Source organism: Bos mutus, chromosome 2 (genome assembly GCF_027580195.1).
Source record: "Bos mutus isolate GX-2022 chromosome 2, NWIPB_WYAK_1.1, whole genome shotgun sequence".
Classification (NCBI taxonomy): domain Eukaryota; kingdom Metazoa; phylum Chordata; class Mammalia; order Artiodactyla; family Bovidae; genus Bos; species Bos mutus.
This window is the reverse complement of record NC_091618.1, coordinates 9,285,152-9,311,994: the sequence shown is the minus strand read 5'-3', so window position 1 is coordinate 9,311,994 and position 26,843 is coordinate 9,285,152. Positions and strand designations below refer to the sequence as shown.

General features: G+C 53.1%; 1 protein-coding gene across 2 annotated transcripts; it reads left to right on the top strand.

Annotated features, from left to right (window-relative positions):
* Positions 1 to 773: 773 nt before the first annotated feature.
* CRYBG2 (crystallin beta-gamma domain containing 2) lies at positions 774 to 25,762 on the top strand. 2 transcript variants are annotated; one of them, XM_070379356.1, is made up of 20 exons: positions 774 to 900; positions 6,926 to 9,569; positions 9,920 to 9,967; positions 10,064 to 10,176; positions 10,356 to 10,485; positions 14,412 to 14,551; positions 15,328 to 15,454; positions 15,691 to 15,726; positions 16,074 to 16,210; positions 16,367 to 16,493; positions 16,749 to 16,888; positions 16,989 to 17,115; positions 17,374 to 17,406; positions 17,530 to 17,642; positions 20,694 to 20,823; positions 22,102 to 22,241; positions 22,615 to 22,738; positions 24,126 to 24,284; positions 25,368 to 25,527; positions 25,624 to 25,762. In XM_070379356.1, the coding sequence occupies exons 2-20, from the start codon at positions 6,981 to 6,983 to the stop codon at positions 25,710 to 25,712; spliced, it is 4,662 nt and encodes a 1,553-aa protein (XP_070235457.1). In that variant the 5' UTR covers positions 774 to 900; positions 6,926 to 6,980; the 3' UTR covers positions 25,713 to 25,762. The 2 variants fall into 2 exon arrangements, with proteins under 2 accessions (XP_070235457.1, XP_070235452.1); XM_070379351.1 differs by having other exon boundaries at positions 789 to 900; positions 6,914 to 9,569.
* The last annotated feature ends 1,081 nt before the right edge of the window (positions 25,763 to 26,843 follow it).

Genomic DNA, 26,843 nt, shown 5'->3' with positions numbered 1-26,843 from the left:
AGCCTCTCCGGAGGGCAGCTCCGCTTGGTGTCAGAGCTCTGTTCAGCTTCTCCTGTGCCAAGGAGGGCAGCCAGGGCTGTCGCAGGGTACCCAGGGGGCAGGCCAGAGAGCCTGTCACTGGGTCTCTGCTTCTGCTTTCCCTCAGGCCCAAGCCCAGAGCCGCTCAGAGTTGGACCTTCGGGCAGGGAGCCTTGGCTCCTGGCTTTGGAAGCGACGACACAGCTCAGGGGGGCCGGTGGAGCCTCTGGGGCGCCTCCATAGGCCTGCTGTAGGCAGTGCCTCTGACCTGGCCAACCATGCCTCCATGGGGCCGGAGAGCCTGGCACCAGCGGTGACCTCAGGAGAGCCTGCTGGAGCCAGGGGTCCCTCAGGCCCACCGCCGGCGCCTGGATGTTTGGAACAAGAACCTCCGGGCCACACCTGCCAGCAACCCCCACACTCAGCCCGGGGGTTTCCTCTGTGGCCCAAGGCACCCAGCAACCTGGAAGACGTGCTGCCCCACCCAGCGTCCTGCCCCAGGGCAGAGGGGGCAAAGGGCGAGCCTACCACCTCAGGGCCAGCCCTGCCAGAGCCAACCCTGCCAGAGCCAGCCCAGACCCTACGTGAGCGTCCCTCTGCCAGGAGGACCCGCTACTACCGCATCACTGTCAGCCTGCAGGGGCGTGAGCAAGCACCTGGGGAGGAGACTGAAGAGCCCAAACCGGCCCAACCAGCTCCCCACCCCTGCGGCCCTGAGGAATCCAGGGGCTGGCAGGAGCCTCCTCAGGGGCCCCGCCCCATCACAGGGTGCCTAGCTGACCCGCCTCAGGAACCCCAGCTCCGAGCCCCACCACATCAGGGGAGCACGGCCCAGCAGCAGGAGCTCCGGGCCGGCCGGACGCCTGGGTCCCCGCACAGACGGTAAGTAGATTTCACCCCCCACGTGGGGCGGTAGGGGAGGAGGAAACTGACCTGGCTGCCCCTTCCTGGGTCTCTATCTCTCTCCGGACTTCTCTAAACCATTCATTCGGTTCTCCCGGGCATAGGCTGACTCTGCCATCCCTTCCCTTTCCCATCTCTGCCCTCTGTTGCTTGCCCCCCAACCTCGTGCATGCCCGCAGGCTACCTCTGGGGACCCAGTTCTGCTCTCCTCCTCCATCCACCTGGGGAGGGGGATATCCTGTCGCAGAGAGGATGGGGAGGGTCACCTTATCCTCAGCAACACCTTCCCCAGCCCCTCGTTCTGTTCTGGAGACCACTTTCTCAGCCTGAGACGAGAACTCTCAGGCGGTGCTGGATGTCCTGGGGTGAGTTGCTTAACTTCTCTGGGCCTTGAGTCGTCAAGTTGATTTGGTCACTGGAGATGAAGGAGGAGGAGGAGGTTACAGGAAGATACTTTGAACTCTAGAGAGTGGGGCAACCAAAACAGCCCGGATGCTTATTAATAACGCTTCAGTCGCAGCAATAATTACCCCACCTGGCCCTGTGTTGGTGAGCAGGCGCTGAGGTTCCCAAGCCCTGGGTTTTTTTTTTAACCTTTTTATTTTGTATCACAGTATAGCCAATTAACAACGTTGTAATAATTTCAGGTGGACAGCAAAGGGACTCAGCCATACATATACATGTATCCATTCTCCCCAGACTCCCCTCCCATCCAGGCTGCCACATAACATTGCTAAGCCTTTTTTTTTTTTTTTTTCAAGCCTCAGTTTTTAATTTGTGTTGAAATGACTCTCCTGAATCTGCCTAGTGGGCTCAGAGAAAGGAGGATGGGTCCTGTAAAACTCACTGACAACAGGGTGAACTTGAGACCTCTCTAAAACCACTTGGAAGGGCAGACCAGGCCTCAGACAGCGTTCTGAGAAGCTCCTACTAATGATGGTGGTGGTTGTCACCTATGGCTCCTTTTCTGAGCGTAATTCTATTTAATCCTCACAGCAGCCCCATGAAGTAGGACTAATCCTGTTCTCCACCCTCTCACCCCAGTGACAGACGGGAAACTAAGGTTCAGACAGGTTTCATCACCTGCTCTAAGTCAACCAGAAAGTGAAGGGGCAAGAACCTGTGTTCTAGGGCTTCCCCAGTGGCTAGTGGTTAAAAAACTCCGCCTGCAATGCAGGAGACTTGGGTTCGATCCTTGGGTTGGGAAGATCCCCTGGAGAAGGGAATGGCAACCACTCTAGGGTTCTTGCCTGGGAAATCCCATGGACAGCAGAGACTGGTGGGCTACAGTCTATGGGGTTATAAAGAGACAGACACGACTGAAGCAACTGAGCATGCACACCTGGATCTGTGTTCCAAGCACCTCTCTCTCCTGCCTCTCACGGAGGCCTCAGGGGCCCTGTGCAGATGACGGGGGGCGGGGAGGTGCTGAGCGTGGTTGCTGTACAGAGCTTTCTGTGACCTGTGATTTCTTTGTGACCACGTGGGGATGAAGTCTACTACCGTCTGTGCGGGGACCCAGATTTGGAAGCACTGTGGCAGCGGAGGCAACACCAAGGATGCCCAAGCCTCTGGTCTGGAGTCAGGATAATGATCCTGTGACAAAGAAGAGGGACGTGTGCGACCCAGGCTGGCTCAGAGACCTGCTCAGTGGGGAAGGTTGAATAAGAATCCCTGATTATGCACCCTCCTCCTATTTTTTTTTTTCTTTTCTCTTCACTGAACAACTATTTCTTTCTTTTTAACCAACATCAATTTTCCATCATGGTAGGCAGAACTCTACCTTGAGAAAGCTTACAATGATCCTAGAAGAGTCAGTTCAAAACAGATGAGCTAATGCAGGGTCTAAAGCAGACCCTGAAGGGTTGGGGGTGGGAGAAGGGGACAGAGAGAGAGAGGGTGGGTGAAGGAGGCAGGCCTTGGCGAGGGGAAAGGAAGGAGCAGCAGGTTTGGCTGGGGGACTCCGTCTGCCACTCCCTGACTATTCTGGGCACGGGTGGATAATGACAGATTCGAAGGAGGCAAGGGCTCAGAGGGGAAGGAAGTGGAGCTCCAGGGGTGTCATTTCTTCTCTGTGCTCCCTTTCTGGGGCAGGGTTCCCTGGGCCAGGACTGGCAAATATGGGGGGGGGAGGCACGACGCCATCGGGGCCGAATATGTAAGACGTGTGTGTATCCGGGTGTGCGTGTCTGTCCCAGTGAGGGTTGATTTCAAGGGGAGAAGGGCTGGAGACTGTGACCTGACTAAGTGTGTGTGTGCCGTGAATGTGTGTGCACGTGTCGTTGTGCCTGTGGGTTCCTGCGTCTGTGTGACCTGTGTGTCTGCTGTGTCCCTGCGGACCTGTGTCTGACTCTGTGGTTCTGACTGTGCATGCCGGGGGTAAGTGTCTGTGTGTGTGTGTGCCTGTGTGATTCTGTGCCCTGTGTGTTGGTGTGTGCCTGTGTGTGACGCAGCATGTGCTTGTGGGCCTGTGGGCTGGTTTGGCCTAGTTTGGGGGTGACTCACAGGTAAGTGGGGAGAATGCAGGCCTTGTTGAGTTAGACAAGGTTCTTTCCCACACTCCCCCCACCCCCTGCAGCCCCTCCCTTTCCCAGCCCCACACAGCTGATCTGGAAGTCACAGGTGACCCGGCTGGTCCAGGGCCTTGAGGAAGAGAGGGCTCCGGAAATGGGCATTTCTGCTGGCCTAGGAGAGGCCTCCTGGGGTTTTGAGGTGTGTCTTCAGAGGAAGGACAAAACAGGGTCAGGGGATCTATAGGCAGGCAGATTTCTGCATAGTGTGAAGAACATTCTAGCCATCATGACTATTCAGGGATGGGACAGGTCAGCTGTTAAATTGCAACCTCCCTGTGCCTAGAGGTATGCAGGCAGAAACAAATGACCACATGCTTGTAGAATGACTATCAGGGGTGTTGTCTGGGGGCTGGGTTCAGAGAGGCATAGAGTTCTGATTATTGGGAGGTCACAGATATATCTGATATGATTACCAAAGGCTTCCTCCTCTGAGGCTCTCCTGTGGCTTTGCCAAAGCCTATGGAGGCCTTCTGAATGTGGTTCCTGTTTTTATGTCTAATTCTTTGACCCCTGAACTCCCGGAATACCACTTTCAAGAGAAATTGGCTTTGGATGAATCTAACCAGAACCTGGGGCTTCCCCAGGGGCTCAACGGTAAAGAATCCACCTGCAATTCAGGAGATGCAGAGGCGCGGGTTTCATCCCTGGGTCAGAAAGATCCCCTGGAGGAGGAAACGGCAACTCACTCCAGTACTCTTGCCCGGATAATTCCATAGACAGAGGAGCCTGGTGGGCTGCAGTCCACAGGGTCCCACAAAGAGTGGAACACGACTGAAATGACTGAGCACGCACGCATGCAACCAGAACCTAGCACATCACCTAACACGATGAACAGTGAATGAATGAGTGAAGGAATGAATACATGACTTAGAACCCAGTCTTTGCCCGCTCCTGTCAGTGCCATCACGGACGGTGAATCTCAGCGAATGGTAGTTGTTATCATTAGTACCAGCCAGGAGGACAGAGATTCTGTTGGAAGAAAAACAGCTCCTTAGTGAAGACAGAGGAGAGGGGTGGGCCTTAGGGAAGGGCTACAGTCCAGACCCTCAGGTGTCTGAGTGTGGCTGTCACGAATTCTGGCCTGGGGAAAGAATTGGGCATCCCTCCCAGCCCCTCCCCTCCCTCATACACAAGACTTTCCTGGGGCCACTCAGAGCCCATCCTGGACCAGGCCACATGCTGTCACAGGCACCAGTGGTCCCCGAGTCAGGTCAGGCTTCCCTGGGCCTCAGCCCCATTCAGCTCTGTCCCTCATAAAACCTGAGTCACTTCTGGGGCCACAAGACAGGGTCAAAGTTCCGGGTTCCATCAGCCTCTCAGGAGGGAGGGAACTGGAGAAAGGGGGAGGGCAGTTGGGGGCATGGGTCCATTTCCGGCCTTAAGGGCCCCTGTGATGGTCTGGGGGCTGCCTCACACAGAGGGGGAGCTGGAGACACGCCGGTACTGAGGCTGATCTCTTGCATTCTTGAGGCCTGAGAATAGGATTGCCCTACTAGAGTAGCCTGGAAGTCAGAGTGGGGACTGCCTGGCCCCCTCCAGGACTGCTGTGCCTCCTTTAAAAGTAAACCCCCCAAAACACAGAGTCTTAGTTTACCAGATACATTAGGGAGTTTGATGTGGTGGTTCACCACTTAGGGTTAGATTCAACCCTTGTCTCTGCTACTGTGTGACTCTGGGCAAATTTCCTAACCTCTCTGAGTCTTTTCCCCCGCCCACATCTGCAGAAGGGGAATGTGTGTTCATAATTTATAAATAATTTATTCTGTCTTAAAAAGTTGAAGTATACTTGATTTACGATGTTGTGTTAGTGTCAAGTACTAATATATAGCAAAGTGATCAACTATGTATTATCTTCCATTATAGGTTATTACAAGATATTGAATATAGATCCCTGTGCAATCTAGTAGATCCTTGCTGCTTATCTGTTTTATAAACAGTGGTTTGTATCTGCTAATCTCATACTCCTAGTTTATGCCTCCCCCTCCCCTGTGGTAACCACAAGCTTGTTTTCAGTGTCTGGGAGGCTGTTTCTATTTTGCCCATAGATTTTTTGGGGCTGTGTTGTGTGGCTTGCGGGATCTTAGTTCTGACCGGGGATTGAACCTGCACCCTCCGCAGCGCGAGCGCCAAGTCCTAACCGCTGGACCACTAGGGAATTCCCATGCATAGATTCATTTGTATCATTGTTTAGTTTCTACATGTAAGTGATATCATATTATGTTTGTCTTTCTCTGATTTACTTCACTAAGTATGCTGCTGCTGCTGCTAAGTCGCTTCAGTCGTGTCCGACTCTGTGCGACCCCAGAGATGGCAGCCCACCAGGCTCCCCCATCCCTGGGATTCTCCAGGCAAGAACACTGGAGTGGGTTGCCATTTCCTTCTCCAGTGCATGAAAGTGAAAAGGGAAAGTGAAGTCGCTCAGTCGTGTCCGACCCTTCGCGACCCCATGGTACTCCCTAGGTCCATCCCTATTTTTGCAAATGGCAATATCTCATTCTTTTTTATGGCTGAATAATAGTCCACTGTGTTTATACACCACATTTTCTTAGACCAGTCATCTATTGATGGACACTTTAGTTGCTTCCATGTCTCGACTATTATAAAGAATGCTGCTATGAACATTTAAGTGTATGTATCTTTTTGAATTAGAGTTTGCATCTTTTCTGGATATCTATCCAAGAGTGGGATTGCTGGATGATATGGTACCTCACTTTTTAGTTTTTTAAGAAAACTCCATACTGTTTGCCATAGTGAATAATTTATTCTTTATGGGGAAACTTAGGAGCCAGCATTTTAGTTTATAAAGTGAGTTTTTATTCTTTCTCTCATACTGGATTCTGACAATAACCCTGTGAAGTGCATACTCTTGTTATTCCAGTTTTCTGGCCAGGGGCCCTGAAACTTGCTGGGGAAAAGTGGCTGCTCAAGGTCATCTTGCTGATGAGTGACAGTGATAGGGGGAACCCAGCTTTGCTTGAGGCCAAAGCTGTCTTTCCTCACCTTCCTTCATCACGATTGGAAACAGGGTCAGAACATTGCTTGTCTAGTTTTCAGCTTTCCGGTTTTCTAGTTTTTAGCTCCTAGAGGACTAGCCCCAGGGCTCCTTGGGCAGTCACAGCCCTGTCCACAGACCAGTGAGTCGGATCCACATGCCTGTCTCTTTTCTTCCTCTCTCTCCTTCTAGGCTTAGGCCTCAGCTTCACCCCTTGAAGGGCTGTGGCATAGGAGAACGCCTGAAAGTAGGGAGAGGGGTGGGAGCTCTGAGGGCATCGTGCCCGTTTTACTGATGAAGAAACAAAGGCCCTGAAATTCAAATGACCGACCTGAGGTTACTCAGCCTGACCTCTGCAGAGATAGTTATTCTACACTGCAGGGAGCCACCCTGACCACTCCCCTGACGCCATCTTTTTTCTTTCCAGCACCCTCTGCAGTGAGCTGGACCACAGCGAGCCAAGGACACCTCAGGACGCCTTGCCGGGGCCCAACATGGAGGAGGCCAGCGGGCCTCCGGCTGAGGCCAAGGCCCGAGTGGTGAGCACCACGCTGACATGGCGGCAGCGGCCCCCTGCCCAGGACGAGGTCAAACACCGTTTCCACAAGGTGTCCCTGGTGTCAGGGACCCAGTCGGAAGCCCCGTCCGAGGAGACGTCTGAGTCCAGCCATCGTCGAGAGGAAGTCAATGGCTTTGCTGTCCGGGAGGAAGAGACCGTGAACCACCAGGGCCCCCGGGACGGGGCTGGCTCCAAGAGCTTCCAGAGCCACGGGCCCATCTTTTCCAAGAAGTACACATTACCCCTCAAGGAGAAAAGGCCAGTGGGAAGACTGAAGGAGGCTGCGGAGCAGGGTGACGGCAGCCCCCAGCCCCCCAGGACCGAGCCGCCCAGCGCGGGAGTCATGGCCAGGACTGAGTTGTCGGTGCCAGCGCACGGGCCCCGGGAGCCAAGCCCCCACCCGGGTGTGAGTTTCACCAGCGGGAGCTCCAGGAGCCTGGAGGAGCGGAGGGTGACACGCACTGTGCGGACCACCGTGATGGTGGGAGGGCACGTGGACCGCCGGGTGAACAGCACCGTGATCAACTCCGTGGGGCCCGCGCTCGTGGGCGAGGCCCTGCCAAGGGGCCGCAATGCTGCCCGCGCGGTGCGGGCAGTGGTGGTGAACCCGCGGGCCGAGGGCTCCCCCAGTCGCAGTCAGGCCCTGGAGCTGCTAAGTAGCCTTGTGCCCACTGAGCGGACCGCCCCCACCAGCCGGCTTCCCAGGCCCCTGGCTGCTGTGCCAAGGAGTCCAGATCTGGGCAGCACAGAAGGGTCAGCCCTGAGGCAGCTGCCTGAGACGAGGACAGCAGAGCCGAAGGACAGATCTGCCCCGGGCCCTGCGGGCTTCCTGGAGGAAGCTCACCCCACTCCGAGCCAGGAGGTCCCTGCAGCCCACCCAGACCAGGAACAGGACAGAACCCTGGGTGCCGGGGTCCATGAGGTCCCAAGGGTGCAGAGACCCGCCAGCCCCACCCAGTCCCCTCTCCAGACCTCTCAGGGCCACACCCCAGTACCTTCCTCTCCCAGACTCCAGACCCGAACCCTCTCCCTGGACCTAGTTCAACCCCCAGAGCAACCTGAAGCACCTACTCAGGCTCGGGCCCAGCTCACTCTCAAGCCCCGGGGACCCCAGGCCCTGCCCTCCATCAAAAGAGAAGGGCTTTCAGATCCCCCTGCGGCCACCGTCCTTCCTATGGTGAAGACTGAGGTTGTGATAGTCCCTGGACAATCTCTTGCTCCATCCTCTATGAGATGGAAGGCCATCACCAGCCCGGGAGGTCTTTCTGCTCCATCCTCCCCAAAGAATAAGGTTGTTCAGGACTCTGAAAAAGTCCCTGTTGTCTCCCTTACCCAGAAAGAGATAGTACAGGGCCCTGGAGTTCCTGCTGACTCATCTCCCAACCAAAAAGAGGTAGTGCAGGGTTTGAGTGCTCCTGCTGCCTCAGGCCCCAAACCAACCAACGTTGCCCAGGGCCCAGAAGTCAGCCTGATCAGCCAGAAAGAGGTCGTCTGGAGTACAGCAGGCAGCCCGGTCCCTCCCCTCCCCAAGGAAGAGGCTGCTCAAGGCCTGACAATTCCTGCCGTCCCATCCCCCAAACAGGAAAAGGTTGTCCAGGGGTCTGAAGAAAGCATCGTCTCATCTCCCACCCAAAAAGAAGTTGTCCAGGACCCTGATGCTTCTAATGTCCCATCTTCCACCCAGAAAGTAGCTGTCCAGGCCCCAGCCACTCTCATCGCCCCCTCCTCCTCAGTGGGCAAGGTATCCTCTGGTCCAGGAGGTCCCCCAGCCCCGGTGATGATGGGAGCAGAGACCAGCCAGGAGTCCCAGCTTGTCCCTGAAGCCACCAAGGACAAGACATTCCTGGAGCCATCGAGGGAGGAGGAGGAGGTGGCCCTGACTGCTGACCTGGAGATTTTCCTGGATACCCTGCGGAGCATGGAGCCTCCTGAGATCCTGCGCACTCACCGGCTACCTCGAGCCCCCCGCTCCTCCTACCTGGCCATGTACGCCACCCTGCCTGCCATCGAGGAGGACCAGCCTGGGCCATGTGTGCTGGGACCCAGCCCCCAGGAGGTGCCCGCCCTGGAAATAAAGAAGGAGGAGAAGGCACAGGAGGAGGAGGAAGAAGAGCCAGAGAACCCCTACCTGAGCGACGATGAAAAGCTCCAGCGCAGGCAGGAGAGAGCCAGGCTAGGCCCCCCCAGGGACCCCTCCCCTGCCCGGCCCACCCAGGTCTCTTGCTCTCCTCTGGAGATGATGAAGAAGCATGTAGCAGGTGCCAAGGGCCCCCACCCAGAACCTGGGCCAGAGTGGCAGGCAGGCAGCCGGCCCACTTCCCGTCTTGGAGGCAGCCTCCTCTTTGGGGGTCTGGTGCCTGCCCTGAAGGAGGCCCCCACCTCGGAACCACTGGGCACAAAACTATCCGCTCTGCAGCCCCACAGGGCACCGGGGCTCAAGAAGGGTCCAGGACAGCTGCCCCTGCTCTACAGTGAAAGGCCACCTCCAGAAAAGCCGGCACGTGCCCGGCCCCCGGAGGGGTGGGTGAGTGAGGCCTTGGGCGGGCAACGGAGGAGGGCCTGGCCTCATCTAGGCCAGGGTTTGGATCCTGTGAGGACCGGGATCCTGGGACGCAGTCTCCCAATCCAAGCAGCAAGCTGTTTGCACTGCGGATTCCGAAGGGCTTGATAAAATCTCAGAAGCTGGGGAAGGGGGCAGTCCGGGGACAGAGTGATGAAGCCCCCAGGGGCTGGGAGCAAGTGTAGCATTCTCTGTGGGCCAGCTCTTTGCGGGGTGGAGGTCTGCAGGGAGGATATGGGATTCACGGAGCTGCAGGTTGAGAGTGGCAATAAGGAGGCAACCCCATAAAGACGTATCACGGCTCTCCATTCCAGAGCCCAGCACTGAAGACCCAGGGCAAGCTGAACACGAGACCTGGAAAGGTAGGGGGCGCTGGGATTGGGGGGCAAATGGGTGAGAGAGCAGGAGGCGGAGGTTCCGGGGACGGGCCCTAAGGACCCCTCTGGGCCTTCTTGCAGATTATCCTCTTCTCAGAGCCTGGCTGCCAAGGCAGCCGCAGGGAGGTCTGGGAAGATGCTGATGATGCTTCCGGCTGGGCCCGTGTGGCCTCCATACGGGTGGTCCGAGGCTGGTGAGTGCGGAGCTCCCGGTGGGCTCTGGCGTGTGAACCTTGGGGATGTGAGGACAGTGAGAAGTGCCCACTGAGGGCAGAAGCCCCCCCCACCGCCATAACTACCCAGAGACCCTGCCTTGCAGGGACATCCTCCCCACCCAACTCCATTCAATGACCCTAGGTCTCTGTGCCCACAGCTGGGTGCTGCACGAACAGCCAGGATTCCAGGGCCAGAAGCTGGTCCTGCCTCAAGGAGATACGGAACTTGGAGCCCCAGGATCAGCATGGAGTACCCAAGGCATCGGCTCCCTGAGGAGGGTTGTCCGGGTGAGTGGCTGGGTGTGGGGGACCAGATGTTGCCTCATCTACCCTAAGTCCCAGGCCTTGAGGAGGAAGACAGAGACACCTAGAGCTGGGATTTCTGGGAGAGATCACAGGATTGGAGCCTGAAGAGGGTTTATACCTGTATAGAGTCCTGACCGTGGAGCCAATTGGAGAAGAAAGGGATTCTGGGGGATGCTCAGCCTGGCTTGCACTAGCTCCAGCTGGAGCTTGGGGAAGGATGGAGTTAGAGCAACAGAAATGGGTGGGGGTGGCTGTGGGCACTCACCACCCACCCAGGGCCCAGGTGTTCAGGCCCACAGCCAGAGTTGAGGTGCCGCATATAGATGCACGCACACACAGATGTTTCCCTGGTAGCTCAGTGCTAAAGAATCTGCCTGCCAATGCAGGAGACAGGGGTTTGGTCCCTGGGTCAGGAAGATCCCTTAGAGAAGGAAGTCGCAACCCACTCCAGTGTTCTTGCCTGGGAAATCCCATGGACAGGAACATGGCCAGCTATAGTCCATGGGGTCGTAAAGAGTCGGACACGACCAAAGGGACTAAACAACAGGACGTGGTCGGAAAGGGCACAGTCAGTATTACAGTTTCATATCGCTAAGGTGGGGAAGTACCATGGTCAGAACACAAATTTACAAATCACTAAAATTAAGCTGACAAAACCATCTTGGACACCAGAGAGACCCAGAAGAGAAAGCAGAAATCTAAAATCAGGGCCTAACAGACGTTTTGGGATTTTTTTCTTCTTCTTCTTCTTTTTTAATGGAAGGACAAAATAACCCTTGAGTCCAGAGCTGTTGCAATACTCCTGGTAAGAGAGGAAGAGAATCTTATGTTAACTAGGGCAGTGGCCTGGCCATGCAAAAGAGGGGACAAGAATTTTCAAAGCCTCTCCAGAAACACACAGGTGTTTGTAGACAATTTATTGTGAGCTTCTCACCATAAATTCATCTTCATGTGGGAGGTAATGAGGTACAAAAGAGAGCCAAGGGCTTTGAAGTCCGGTGGACTTGGGTTCCTTTTATTCAGTCAGCATTGATTCGGTGCCTAGTGTGCTCCAGGCACTGGGACGTGCTGGGTTGCAACAGTGAACAAAAACTGCACTGCTCTGTTCTTGGCCCCTGCCACTTACAGGCTGGGTGCCCTCAGGCAGCCCACTTAACCTCACTGGGTCTGACTTTCCTAGTCTGTGAATGCCGTTAACACTTCCCGCTGGGAAGACCGAATGAGAAGAGGTAGGACAGGACCTTAGCATATGTCTTACACTCAGTAGATGTTTCATAAACATTTAAAAAATACTTATTTATTTACTTATTCAGCTATGCTGGGTCTTAGTTGCAGCATCTGGGGTCTAGTTCTCTGACCAGGGATCAAACCTGGGCCCCCTGTATTGGGAGCTCAGCATCTTAGCCACTGGATGACCAGAGAAGTCCCTGTTTCATAAACATTTGATGAAGAAGTGAGTGAATAAAAATGATCCTGATGAAGAAGAAGCACCCAGAAATGAGGAAAGGACCTGTAGCTTCCTGAGATGCAGTGCAGGTGGAGGCCAGTTTCAGTTCAGTTCAGTCACTCAGTTGTGTCTGACTCTTTGTGACCCCATGGACTGCAGCATGCCAGGCCTCCCTGTCCATCACCAACTCCCAGAGTTTACTCAAACTCATGTCTATTGAGTCGGTGATGCCATCCAACCATCTCATCCTCTGTCATCCCCTTCTCCTCCTGCCTTCAATCTTTCCCAGCATCAGGGTCTTTTCCATTGAGTCAGTTCTTTGCATCAGGTGGCCAAAGTAGTGGAGTTTCAGCTTCAGCATCAGTCCTTCCAGTTTAGGAAGGGGTAGAAATTGGTATAGAATTGGAATTATATATGAAGAAGGATCAAATTCAGATCTCCGGAAATGGCTGTCCATCCTGCCCATCTCTCCACCAGGCTGGAAATGAGGCTCCCAGAGGCAGGGCAAAGGGCATGGTACTTGGCAGGCTCCTGCTGAGAACTTTGGTCTTAGGTCCCAAAGGGCCAGCGAGGGACCAGCGAGGGCTTTGGACTCAGGCTTACCTGGCTGACATTGCAGAGAACACCCCAGTTGTTTCTGGCTTCTGGGGAGAAGCCCTGGCAGCCCCAGCTGAACAGACTTAGGGAGGCAGGTGTGGACGGGGGTAGTCTCTGAAGGGTGATGGGTGGTTTTGTTTTTGTTTTTATCTTTTGACTATGCCACACGGCATATGGGATCTTAGTTTCCTGACCAGGTATTGAACCCATGCTCCCCTGAATTGGCAACGGAATCTTAACCACTGGCTGTTGTTGTTCAGTTGCTAAGTCATGTCCGACTCTTTGTGACCCCATGGACTGCAGCATGCCAGGCTTCCCTGTCTTTCACTATCTCTCACAGTTTGCTCAAACTCATGTCCATCGAGTTGGTGATGTCATCCAACAATCTCATCCTCTGTTGTCCCTTCTCCTCCTGCCCTCAACCTTCCCAGCATCAGGGTCTTTTCCAATGAGTTGGCTCTTCACATCAGGTGGCCAGAGTATTGGAGCTTCAGCTTCAGCATTAGTCCTCCAATGAATATTCAGGGTTTATTTCCTTTAGGAATGAGTGGTTGGATTTCCTTGCCGTCCAAGGGACTCTCAAGAGTCTTCTCCAGCACCACAATTCAAAAGCATCAATTCTTTGGCACTCAGTCTCCTTTATTGTCCAATTCTCACATCCATACGTGACTCTGGAAAAACCATAGCTTTGACTCTATGGACTTTTGTCAAGCAAAGTGATATCTCTACTTTTTAATACACTGTCTAGGTTTGTCATAGCTTTCCTTCCAAGGAGCAAACGTCTTTCAATTTCACGGCTGCAGTCACCATTCGCAGTGATTTGGGAGCCCAAGAAAATAAAGTCTGTCACTACTTCCACTTTTCCCCCTCTATTTGCCATGAAGTGATGGGACTGGATGCCATGATCTTAGTTTTCTGAATGTTGAGTTTTAAGCCAGCTTTTTCACTCTCCTCTTTCACCCTTATAAGAGGCTCTTTAGTTCCTCTTCACTTTCTGCCATTAGAGTGGTATCATCTGCATAGATGAGGTTATTGATATTTCTCCCAGCAATCTTGATTCCAGCCTGTGATTCATCCAGCCTGGCATTTTGCATGATGTACTCTGCATTTAAGTTAAACAAGCAGGATGACAATACACAGCCTTGTCACACTCCTTTCCCAATTTTGAGTCAGTTAGTTGTTCCCTGTCTGGTTCTAACTGTTGCTTCTTGACCTGCATACAGATTTCTCAGAAGGCAGGTGGTCTGGTCCCATCTCTTCAAGAATTTTCCAAAGTTTGTTGTGATTCACACAAAGGTTTTAGCATAGTCAATGAAGCAGAAGTAGATGCTTTCCTGGAATTTCCTTGCTTTCTCTATGACCAACGAATGTTGGCAATTTGATCTATTGTTCCTCTGCCTTTTCTAAATACAGCTTGTACATCTGGAAGTTCTTGGTTCACATATTGCTGAAGCCTAGCTTGAAGGATTTTGAGCATAATCTTGCTAGCATGCGAAAGTGAGTGCAATTGTACAGTAATTTGAACATTCTTTGGCATTGTCCTTCTTTGGGATTGGAATGAAAACTAACCTTTTTCAGTCCTGTGGCCACTTCTGAGTTTTCCAAATTTGCTGGCATATTGAGTGCAGCACTTTAACAGCATCATCTTTTAGGATTTGAAATAGTTCAGCTGGCATTCCATCGGCTCCACTAGCTTTGTTCATGGTAATACTTCCTAAGGTCCACTCGACTTCACACTCCAGGATGTCTAGCTCTAGCTGAGTGACCACACCATCGTGGTCATTGGGGCCATTATGACTCCCTCTTCCAGGGAGGTCCAAGGTGCTGTTTTACACTTCATTTTCCCACCCCTCTCCTTCTGCAGGATTACATTACCCCAGAGATCAGTCTGTACTCTGAGGAGGGCCTCAAAGGGGAGCAAGTGAAGCTGACTGAGGCCTTGGAGGACCCCCAGGGCCTGGAGAGGCCCCTGCAAGTGGCATCTGCCACTGTTTCTGCAGGACTGTGAGTCTGGGCTTTCTGGAAGCCCTTCATTTAACACTCACTCTGCTGGGTGCTGGGGACACAGAGGTGACAGGACATGGTTCCTGCCTGCGAGATGTGCTCAGCCTACTGGTGGGGCCAGGAAGGAAGCACACAGTAGCAATCCGGAATTCCAGGATGGAGGAGCATGGGGCTGCAGGAGCAAAGAACAGCGCCAAACCAGCCCAGGTCAGAGAAGCCTTCCTGGAGGAGGAGACTCCTCAGCTGGGATGAACTGGCTCCGTGAAGGCAGGGACTTCATACGTTTTGTTCACTACTGTGTCCCTGATGCCTGAAGCAGGACCTGGCATGGGGTAGATGGCCCTGAATATCTGTTAATTGAATGAATGGGGGGCGGGGGGAGAGTATACTGGAACCTACAAAGGCCCAGAGGTGAGAGATCTAAGCTTTGAAAGTTCAGTCTGGCCAGAGAAAGCAGCACAACTGGGGAGATGGGAGGCCCAGGAGGAAGGCCTCTTTGTGCAGCTGGGCTGTATCATGAGGCTAATGGGGAATTTTAAGCAGGTATGGGTGCTAGAAAGAACTCTCAGCCTCTGTGTGCAATTAGGGTCAGGTCAGAAGAGAGATCAATGGACTGGCTGCCACAGGAGATGATGGGGGCCTGAAATGTTCTCCAGAGTTCCCTTGATCAGGGCCTCTCCCCCAAAACTCAATCCTTCCCTCTGCACCTTCCACCCCATCCACTACTCTGTATTCCTGGGAGTCTAGGGTGCAGCTACTTCTCTGCCTTCCTCCAGGTGGCTTCTATACCCCAAACCCTTCTTTGAAGATACTCCCTGTATTCTGGAGCCTGGAGAGTATCCCACCTCAGAGGCCTGGGGAGCATCAGACCCCAGCGTGGGCTCCCTGAAGCCCATGAGATTGGTAAGGGGTAGGTGGGCCCAGTAGCCTTGCCCTGCAGTCTGGCAGAAGAGGCAGGGCCTGGGAACTCCTACTGGGAATAGGATTCGAGGAGAGGGAGGATTTGATTCTAAGGGAAGGGGGGAGGACATGGGATTGGCCATTTTTAAGGGTCTCAGGAACAAGTCAACCCAAGGTCACCAGCCCCAGTCTGTCTCTCCCCGCCTCTGGGCTGGGGTCTCACTCTGTCTTCTCTGCAGGGCTGCCCAAGTGTGGAGAGGCCAGGGGAGCCCAAGGTAAGAGCCTAGGCTTCAGGGTCAAACAGGGCCTTTGGGTAGGGGGTGTGTATGCGTGTGTATGCATCATGGCCTGGACTAGAAGATGGAGAGGAGGGTGCTGGGGCCAGAGGCTGGGTCTTGGGGCAGGTGGTGGTGGTGATGGTGGAACCTGACTGATTCACTGGGAACCCACTTTTGATGTGGAAGGACCAGGTCACAGGTCAGAGAAGAGAAAGGAGTCAGGTGAGGGCATGGGGCTCAAGTGAGGGACTGGGAGGGCTTAGCTCTGGGCTGATGCTGGCGAGAGTCATCCAGGGATGGCTGGGTGGGTTTGGTCCAACCCCACACCACCCCTTCCCCCACAGGCTGTGGTGTATGAGGCCCCAGGGTTTCAGGGCCGGAGCTGGGAAGTGAACAGAGACATCTACAACCTGCAGCAGCCAGAGGATAGCCAGAGCCCCAGCTTGGCGTCTGTGGGGTCCCTGCGAGTTCTCGGGGGCTGGTGAGGACTCAGGACCCTTCCTTCTACCTCATCCTCCCCACTGGCCTCTACCCTCCAGGGTGGGGAGTGACCTGGGCTGCCTGGGGGTGGGGGCAGCTATTTCACAATCCCGAGGGCTTCCTGTGACTCCCTGTTTGTCTGTCTCCCCCTGCTCAGCTGGGTGGGCTACGAGAAGGAGGGTTTCCGGGGTCACCAGTATCTGCTGGAAGAGGGAGAATACACTGATTGGTCACGTTGGGGAGGCTATAACGAGGTGTTAACCTCCCTGCGGGTCATCCGAACGGTAAGCAAGAGCAATTGGGACATTCAGCTGGTACCCTCTGTTGAGAGAATTTGTGCCTACTCTCCTTGTTCTCCAGAGTAGAGGAAGTCTTCCTGGAGTCTAGCCTCTCTCCCTCCTGCTGCCCTTCCCCAGCCCACCTGATCACCTCACCCCAAAGTCCTTTAGTGGGATGCGTCCTAGGGGTCTGGATACTCCCAGGGGTTTCCTTCTGTCCGTCCGTGAGCCGGGAGCAATCTGACTGTCACTCGGGCCCAGGACTTCGGGGACCCGGCCGTGGTGCTGTTTGAGGCCATGGACTTCGAGGGGCCGGGCGTGGAGGTGAGCGAGGCACTGCCAGACGTGGAGCTGGCGGGACACGGCCCCAGAACGCAGGCCATCCACGTTCTCAGCGGCGTGTGAGTGACTAGGGGCCTCCGGGGAGCTGGGCGGGCCGGGGGCGGCTCCAGCAGAGACGTCGGCTCCGCCCCACTGACCCGCACCCCGCCCTTCCTGCAGGTGGGTGGCATATCAGGAGGTGGGCTTCTCCGGGGAGCAGTACGTGCTGGAGAAGGGCGTGTACCGCAACTGCGACGACTGGGGCTCGGGCAACAGCGCCCTCGCCTCGCTGCAGCCGGTCCTGCAGGTGCGTGGCGGCTGCAGGAGCCGGGCCTCTTGGTGGGAGGGGTCTGGGGTCTGGGCTGTGCCCACTTCAGTGGAGGCGGGACTAGAAGGAGCAGGCCTGGAGCTCCTGGGGGCGGGGTCTCCTGAAAGTGGGCAGAGTCAACACAGACCCCGGACTAAGCCCGAACTGCGGAAAGGATCAGGAATATTGACACTGGAGGCGTTGAGGCTAGGGGCTAGTACTCTTCTTGAATCTCAAAACTTTGGTCCCTTTCTTCAGGTCGGGGAGCACAATCTGCACTTTATCTCAAAGGTAAGGAGGTGGTGGGGGGCCTCTGTCTCACCCTCATTTAAAATCTCTTCCTCTCTTCCCCATTCTCTCCCCCCAACTCCATCACCCTCCTTCACTCTCATCTCTTCCCGTCTCTGCTGCCAGATTCAGCTTTTCTCCGGCCCCGACTTCCTGGGTGACCACATCTCTTTTGAAGATGACCAGAGCTCTCTGCCCACCTCCTTCCAGCCCCAGTCTTGCCGAGTCCACGGCGGCAGGTGAGGACGTGGGAAAGGGGAGACGTGGGCCTGTGGGCACCTGCCCTGAAGCACTTAGCTCAGCTTGGAAATCGAGGCTGTAGTTAGAAGGTCTTTCTTTCAAATGACTTCCTTCCTTTGGCTTCCTTGGGATTAGCTCTTCTGACCCGAGAATCATTCAATCTTAAAAGAAACAAAGCAAAATAAAGTTTTAATAGCAAATGTAAACATTGTAGACAGTATAAAGAACTTCAGTTTTGTTTTATTCACCTCTCTGCCTTTTTTTTTTTTTTCGGTAGAATATTTTAAATCTCCAACCCAACATAAAATTTCACAGGTAAATAATTCAATATATATCTCTAACAAGAAAGGACACACGGCATCAAGTTATTATCACATATAATAAAATGAGCAGTAATTTATTATTACCTAATACCCAGTCCCAGAGAAGGCAATGGCACCCCACTCCATTACTCTTGCCTGGAAAATCCCATGGACAGAGGGGCCTGGTAGGCTGCAGTCCATGGGGTCGCGAAGAGTGGGACACGACTGAGTGCCTTCACTGTCACTTTTCACTTTCATGCATTGGAGAAGGAAATGGCAACCCACTCCAGTATTCTTGCCTAGAGAATCCCAGGGACGGGGGAGCCTGATGGGCTGCCGTCTCTGGGGTCACACAGAGTCAGACACAACTGAAGCGACTTAGCAGCAGCAGCAGCAGTATCCATTGATGATAATTGCCTGGACTCTATTCCTTTAGAGGTTACAAAATGATTTTCTAAGTTTTATTATTCATTCTACATATACTAGCTGGAATACTTCTATAAAGAAGAACGTTCCCTTTTTAACTATTTATTTACCTGAAATACTTTCTGCAAAAAAGGCAGTTTGATCCTTTCCCAAGAGTCAGTGTTTGCCCCTTTCTTTTTATCAATTTTCAGAATAATTTTTGAATCAGTGCCCTAGCAACCACCAAAGCTGACCGATGAAGATTTTTTTTTTAAGTATTGTTATGGACTCATGGGTTTTTATGTATATGAAAGGCTCCAGTCCTCTGGAGTCACTACTCTTTTGTGTACTCAAATTACTTCACCTTTGGCAAATGGAAGCCCCTCCAGATTGCTTCCTGGGTACTTTTAAAAAATTTATACGTTTATTTTTTACTGCATCGGGTCTTTGTTGCACCGCCAGGGTTTCTTTCTAATTGTGGCAGGTGGGCTGCCCCAAAGCATGAGGGATTTTAGTTCCCTCACCAGGGCTTTAACCCGAGTCTCTTGCATTGGAAGGTAGATTCTTAATCACTGAACCATCAGGGAAGTCCCTTTCCTGGGTACTTTTGATATGACCCCAATAGTTGTTTGTTTGTTTGTTTGTTTTTTAAATAACTTCCTGTTTTTCTGGTACAATAAAATGTTCCTGGATCATTTTGTATATAGTTTTTGCCTCTAACCTGGAGTCACTTCCCAATGAATCCTGGTTGCTTTTAATGGATAATGCTCTTTCAAGACCAAAATTTGCATGCTACGTGTTTCAAAATTCTAATACTGATACTACTACTGATAATACTGCTTCTAACAGTAAAACCCAGTGAATGCTGTTTGAGGTTTCTCTGTTGTTCTTTTTGTCCTCAGTATTTTCATCTACATCCCATTAGGTATGTTATGTTCAAAATATTGTGTTGTTTACTTTTTTCTGTGTGGTTATGCCACCAACCTGATATATAATTAGGTTCATTTACATTGTTTATTTTAATTTTAGGAATACTTCTCATTTTTATTTAATCCTAGTTTTTAGTTACTGAAAATATTGATTGTGTTCCTATCTTAGCTTGAGCTAGTAACACAGTACCCTGGGTGGTTTAACAACAGGAATTTGTTTTCTCACAGATCTGGAGGCTGGGAACCCCAAGATCATGGTGTTGGTTGATTTGGTCCCCTGGTGAGGGCTCTCTTCTTGGCTGGCAGATGGCTGCCTTCTTGCTGTGTCCCCAGGGATCTCTTCCTCTGGTGGGCTCTTAGTTTCCCAATCAAGGTTGAACCCAGGCCCTTGGCAATGAAAGCTTGGAGTCCTAACCATTGGACTGCCAGGGAATTCCCCTCTTTCTTTTCTTATAAAGCACTAATCCCATGATAAGGGCTCCACCTTTATGACCTCATCTAAACCTAATTACCTCCCAAAGGCCATCACATTGGAGGTGAGGGCTTCAGCCTATGAATTCCGGGGAGATACACATTCAGTCCATAAGAGTTCCAAAGTTAAGACTTAAAAAACAAGTTACAGCTTTGTTCACACTACTTTTTCCTCTCCCACCCTCATTTTTTAAAATGTTTTTTCATTCATTCGTTGTTTTTTTTTAACATATAAGCAAATATACACCATATATAAATTTGCATATACCTGTAGAAACCAAATATATTTTGTTTTCCTCCTTCTCCATTTTCTTTCACAATAGGAAGCATATTGCAACCTAATAAATATACTAAAGACTACTGAATTGTGTACTTTAAAAAAGTGAATTTTATGGTATGTGAATTTTATCTCAATTTTTTAAACAGGAAACATATTATCAAGACTGTTATGCATCTTGTTTTTTTAGACTGTTTGAAGGTCACTTTATATCCCTTTGAAAGCTCTTCCTCATCCTTGTTGACTGCTGTGTTATACTCCAGATTCGTGCTTTATTCAACCAATCCCCAAATGATGGACATTTGGCTGCTGCCACTCTGCCACTGCAAACAATGTGTAATCACTAGCCTTGTGTATGTGTTGTTTCGCGAAGGGTGTCCTTGGAACAGATTCTGAGAAATAGGCTTGCTGAGTAATTGTGCATGGCGTTTGGCGTGACTGCCAGATTTCTCCTGAAGGGCAGTGTGAGTCCATTCAATTCTTTCTTAAGTCTGACTTCAGTTCGTGCTGCTGCAGTGCCTGGTCATCCTTGGCCTCCCCTGGCCTGGGGGATCCCCATCAAGGTTGCATTCAGTCTGCTGTATCTCAGGGGGGCCGTGCAGGCCAAGGACAGGGTAGGCTCAAATACCTACTCATGTCCCCCTATTCTTCCCCTTCCTTCCCCAGCTGGATCCTGTTTGATGAGAAGAATTTTGAGGGTGAGCAGTACATTCTGTCTGAGGGCGAGTTCCCTACTCTTACAGCCATGGGCTGCCTGGCCTCCACAGTCCTGGGCTCTCTCCGGAAGGTGCCCCTGGTGAGTGCCCCTGTCCAGTTCCAGGCACCCCTGAGGCAGAGGTGAGCCTGCCTCTTCCCACTGCTGAGTGAGCTGTCGGGCTTAAATCCAGCCTTCCTCAGAACGACCCCAGGGCCTCTTGACCCCAGTGCTTCAAAGCCAGGTCAGCCTACCAGGGATTTATTGAGTCCCTGCTGAGATAGATCCTGGGGACCCTGAAATAAATCAGACACAGCCCTGCCTTCAAGGAACCCAGAAAGATTACAGCGCAGAGTGGTGTGTCCTAAAACCAGGGTGGGCCAGGGCCAGGAGGGGCTGGCGCTTGGGGTGGGCTGGGGGCAGGGGTGACCACTGAGGTGGTGGTTCTGGGCAGGGAAGAGTGAAACAGGAAGATGGCTCTGCTGCATGGGCAGAGAGGGGTGGGCGGGGGAAGGCAGTGGGGTGCTGCGACAGAGAACCAGGACAAATAATGATGTCCTAGACCAGGGACAAGTGGAGAGAAACAACACTGGCCCTGTTAAGGACCTGGGGTCTGTAGGACTTGGTGGCAGACCGGAGACCAGCGGGAGCAGCACAAGCAGAACGGCTGGCCCTGACTTTACCACGCTCCAGGCGGGGCTAAAAGGCTTCCCGTGCTCCAGGACATCCCATCCTCACCGCAATCCTAGGAGCCGTACAATTATTATCTCCCTTTTTCCCATGTGAAAACTGAGGCACAGAGAGGTCGTGCAGCTTGCTGCAGGCCACACAGCTGGTGGTCGGCCAGGTTCTCCCAAGGCAGCCTGGCTCTGGAGTCCATGCTCTTTACAACTCCATGCTGGGCTCGGAAAACATACCTGGTTCTGGAGCCTGGCTGTAAGGGCCTTGAGCAAGCGGTTTCCTCCTTCCAGCCTCAGTTTCCCTCTAAGTGGGGATAATCATGGCACCTACATCTAGGGCTGTTAAGTTCTGATGAGATCAAGAAAAGCTCTTAGCACAGAATCTGGTGAGTTGGTCAGCCCTGAATACTCGTGAACTGATGTTATAATGACCAGGATTCTTATTCTTACTCTTCTTAGAAGTGCCATTTACCAGGGAGGCAGTATTAAGGCGGGGGGTGCCCATCCAGATCAGGCTGCATCTGACAATGTGGGCACCCCCAGCAGTGTCCGGGAGTCAGGGGCCCTGTGGGGTGCAGCTCAGGAGGAAGAGAGCCTGAAACACTGCCCTAGGAGTCACGCATCTGGAACTAGGGGGAGGGGGGTGCTGAGGGTGGGGCTGTTATGGCCTCACCCTTTCTTTGTGGCCCCCGGCCTGCAGCACTTTGCCGAGCCATCCATTTTCCTGTATGGACTGGAGTGCTTCGAGGGCAAGGAGATTGAGCTCAGCGGGGAGGTGCGGAGCCTGCAGGCCGAGGGCTTCAACAATCATGTGCTGTCTGTGCGGATCAAGGGGGGCGTGTGAGTGTGTCAAGGGGAGGTGTGGGGCTACTAGTGAGGGAGGGGGGATCGGGCGTCTCCAGGTCTTCCCCCACTTTCCTTCCACTCCTGTCTAAGCCAGGAGGGAGCGGGGAAGGAGTGCAGGCTGGGAAGACTCACTGGCCCTCAGGACTTGGACCCCAGCCTGGGGGGCCTCTCCAGGACCCTACTCTGCCCTGCAAACCCCAGGGCTCCTTTCCCGCCTCCCTCTCCACCCGCTCTTGGGGCCCGAACCCCAGGCAAAGGAGTCCCGGCTTGAGAGAAGGGGAGCTGGAGATCGTCCTGACGGCCCTGCCTCCTCTCCTTCCTGTCTGTCTGTCTTCTTCCCTGTGTCTCTGGCGCTCACTGGGTCCAGCTGGGTGCTATGCGAGCACAGCGACTTCCGGGGCCGCCAGTGGCTGGTGGGCAGCTGTGAGATCACCAACTGGCTGACATACAGCGGGACCCAGCGGGTGGGCTCCCTCTACCCCATCAAGCAGGTGGGTATCATGGCGGGTTGAGCACATCTGGGTCAGCCCGTCTGGCTGTGTGTCTGTCTGTCTGCGCGTGTCCCACATTTCCCAAATTCAGTGTTTATGTACTTTGGTCATAATTTTTGTCCTACTATGATTCCTCTTGAACCGTTACGTCTTTAATATTTTCCTCTAAATCAACTCACTTTTTTCTTTTTTAACGTTATCCTTATCCTAAGGAATAATGTCCATAAGATCGTGGGTTTGATGTGTGTGTGTATGATTTTTCCTTAATAGACACTGATAAACACATTACCATTACTTTTTAAACAAGAAGGCTTATCCACATAAGCCTGAAAATTATCTCATGTACCACCCATTAGCGAGCACGCCTCACTTTGCCACGCCGTGTCTGTACCTATGTTTCTGTGTGTCTGTGAGTGCACGTCTGGACCTGTGTTTCAATTATGTGCAATGAAGGCATGTGTGTGGAGGCCTGGCCACAGGGCGTGTGCGTGTGTGTGTGTGTGTGCACCCGTCTGAGGGCATTTCTGTGTTCATGATGGCGTTTGTATGCGTGTGTCCTCTGGCGGCAGTCTGTGGCAAACCTGTACATCTGTGAGAGTGTGTTTGTGACTGTGTGTGGCTGTACTTGTGACACTGTTGAAAGCATGTGTCTTCGTGTGAGGATACCTGTACGGTCCCTTGTAGAACATCATTGCTAGAAGAAATCTTGGAGATTATCTCCAACCCTCACATTGTACAGATGGAGAAATAAAGGCCCAGACAAGTAGACAAGGATTTGCTCTACCATCTTTGCGAGTGGTTTACCTCCATGGCCCTCAGTTTTCCTCATCTATAAAATGGGGGTGATATGTATGATCGAGCTGTTTTGAGAATTGAATAACGCTGTAAAGCCCTCAGAACAGTGTGGAATGTCAACAGACACTGGCTGTGATTACCGTTATTACTGTCACCTCCACCCAAGACCCCTGGGTGATTTGCGGCCAAGCCAGTGTCCGCCCCGCTGTGGTTCCTCTCCAGACTTTTAGCAAACCTGAGTGCCTGCTGTGAAGTCAGCAGGGGGAGCAAAGAGTGTACCTGCTGGCATGTGTCCCTGTGTCTATGTCTGCCTTCCTCCTGTGTGGCCATGTGGATCTGGGGTGTAGCTGCCAGTGCGTCTGTGTGCATCTCTACAGATGTACAACTGTGTGGGTATGTGCTGTGAGTGTGCCCTCGGCATATGTGTGAGAAAGAAGGAGTGACTTAGAAGCAGGGTCCAGGTCGGTTTGGGGCAGGAGGGAGAGCCTGGGAGCTCGGGTTACTAGAGGGTCCAGAGTTGAGGGCACTGGGGGCCCAAGGGGGAGCATCCCTGCCCAGAGAGCCCTGACTCTAGACTCCCCCAACTCACCAGCGCCGGGCTTATTTTCGCCTCTGGAATGCGGCACTGGGGGGATTCCTGACTGTGCCAGACCACGTGGAAGACATGAAGGCGGGCCGCGTGGTGGTCTCTGAGCCCCAAGCCGGAGGCAGCAACATCTGGTTCTACGAGGATGGGCTACTGAAGAACCAGGTATGGGTTTAGGGGCTGGGACAGTGACACCAGGGCCCCCAGACCCTCACAAGCCCACCTTCAGGAGTCCCAGCCTGTGCTCAGTCGGGAACAGGAGCCAGTCTTGGGCCAGAGAGGCAGAGAGATACAGACACCAGGACCCTGGGGAGTTGGAGAAGGCAGGCTGTGGACCCTTGGGCAGTTCAGGCTCTTCTCTGGGTCTGTCTCTCATCTGCAAAACAAAGGGGCGGGACCAGAGGCTTCTAAGGGACCTCCCAGCTCTGATAACCTGTGACAGATCTGGGTCCTATTATTAATGATAGATTCGGGAATTCTCTGGTGGTCCAGTGATTAGGACTTGGGGCTTTTACTGCCAGGCACCCAGGCTTGAACCTGGTTGGGAAATCAGATCCCACAAGTCATGAGGCATGGCCAAAAGGAAATTATAGATTCACTGCACAAATCTTTCCTGAACACCCGCCATGTGTTCAGCCCTCCTGAAGCTTGCTTCCTAGTGGGGAGAGAAAGAAATGGCTTCAATGAGCCCTAGGTGCTGAAAAGTGCAATAGAGGAAAAATAAATGAAAAAAGGAAAATAGGGAATACCAGTATCTCTGACAAGGGGAGCCCTTCCTGAGAAAGTGGCGGTGGAGGGAACACCATGCAGATGTCTTCCTGTGAACATCATGATGTCTTCACGTGAACATCGCATGCAATCCCTAGAGGGCACTAGAGGGCAGGTCCTATTATACTTACCGTTTTATAGGTGAGGAAACCAGAGCACAGAGTTTAGTAACTGGCTGAAAGTCACATAGCCAGTAAGTATGTGGAAGTTTGCTGCTAAAGCCTGTGCTTCAAGAGTCAGTCATGGAAGCCTTCCTGGAGGAGTTCATATTTTCCCAGCTCTTTGATGGTTTCTCACATTGAACCAGAACTATTTCAACAACCATCCCCCCAGGAAAACAGCTCAGAAAGATCAAGAAATTTGCCCAGAGTCACAGTCCACGAGAGCCAGAAATTCAAAGCTGGGTGTATCAAAGGTGTCTTAGGTTTGGCAGAGTCCCTGGGGCAGGGCCGGTGCCTGACGACCTCCTGGGGGCCTCAGGTGGCCCCCACTATGAGCCTGCAGGTGATTGGCCCCCCCAGCACAGGCTCCAAGGTGGTGCTGTGGGCTGAGAGCCGCCTGCCCCGCCAGACATGGAGCATCAGTGAGTTGGGCCACATCTGCAGTCAGATGTTTGAAGGTCGGATCCTAGATGTGAAAGGTAAGTTGGGCATGTGTGTGGGAGAAGGCCCTTGAGGGCAGTGGAGTCCCTAGCTCTTTGTGACCATCTCCCCGTCTCTTACCCCATCCCCCGCAGGTGGCCGGGGCTACGACCGGGACCACGCAGTGCTGTGGGAGCTGGCCAAGGACAGGGCGTCCCAGATCTGGACTATCCATGTGCTTTGAAGCCTCCCTGCCACCCCCCAGCCCTGGAGGCTCTCCCTGGGATGACATGTTTTTATAGGGTTTTTTGTTGTAACATAAACTATTTTATACTATGCTCCCAGGTATCCTTGACGCTGCACCTTGATATTTGGGGTGGGGGGGGGTGGCAGGAGTGAGGTTTTATTCACCTGCCTTCTGACTTGCCTAAGGCTCAGGTGGGCTTGCTTCTTCACTCCTTCCCGTTCTGGCGTTCAGATGCAAGGCCTGCCTCTGCCACCAGAGGGAGCCCTGGGACCAGACTGACTGCCAAGCGTGATCTTGTCGCTGCCCCCCTCCCCCAAATGATGTGTTCCGGGAACATGGGCTTTGGGAGCACAAACATAAACCAAGCCTTGGTCCCTGCGCTCAGGCAACTCACAGTCCAGTGGAGGAGTCCAACGGGTAGGGTGATACATTCAGTGACAGGCTAAGAAAGGAAGTGGAGGCGGGCACAGGGGAGGGCGTGAAACCATTTAGAGGCACAAGGCATGGACCACTGCCCGGAGGAGGGAATCTTCACCCGCCATGTGGAGGATGAGGAGTCAGCCGGGCTAGAGGATGGCAGAGGGATGCAAACAAATTCAGGGGTGGAAACCTGGAAGTCCAGTGTGATGGGGGCAGTGTGGGCCGGGCGAGAGAGGCAAGTGGGAGCCACACCCCAGAGGGCCTCACCCACCAGGGCTCCTCTCAATTTCTCCCAACCCTGGTCTCAGGCCCTAAAGGTTTGATCTCAGTCAGATAAGCCTGGACAGGGGGTCTTGGTTCCTAACCCAGCTCAGAGAGGGCAGGACATAGTCCTTCAATCTAGCAGACACTTGGCCCCTTGGCCGAGGTCCTCCGGGAAGAGGCAGAGATGGGGACTTCTCCAGGGTCCCTTTCCCTCTCTGTTGATCCCAATTCCAAGAGGGGTACAAGTGGTTAGAGCAGCTGTATGTCCTTCCTGCCTTCTAACCCATGGGTAGGTGGGAAAGAACTGGACAGCAGCCTCTTCACCTTTCTCAGTCCCCTGTGGTTGGAGGCGTGATGACAGGAGGCTGGCTGTGAGGGAACCGCTAGAGGTTGGGTGGGCAGTTCTCTCTGAATCTGTTGTTCTGAAGAAACTCAGGTACTGGA

What these genes read in the sequence shown, in the direction of transcription:
- CRYBG2 (XM_070379356.1), top strand. Translation starts at nt 6,981, where the DNA reads ATGGAGGAGGCCAGCGGGCCTCCGGCTGAGGCCAAGGCCCGAGTGGTG. An exon ending in ATCCACGTTCTCAGCGGCGT is followed by an intron (nt 16,889 to 16,988) that starts GTGAGTGACTAG and finishes CCCTTCCTGCAG; the next exon opens with GTGGGTGGCATATCAGGAGG. An exon ending in CCCTCTACCCCATCAAGCAG is followed by an intron (nt 22,739 to 24,125) that starts GTGGGTATCATG and finishes CCAACTCACCAG; the next exon opens with CGCCGGGCTTATTTTCGCCT.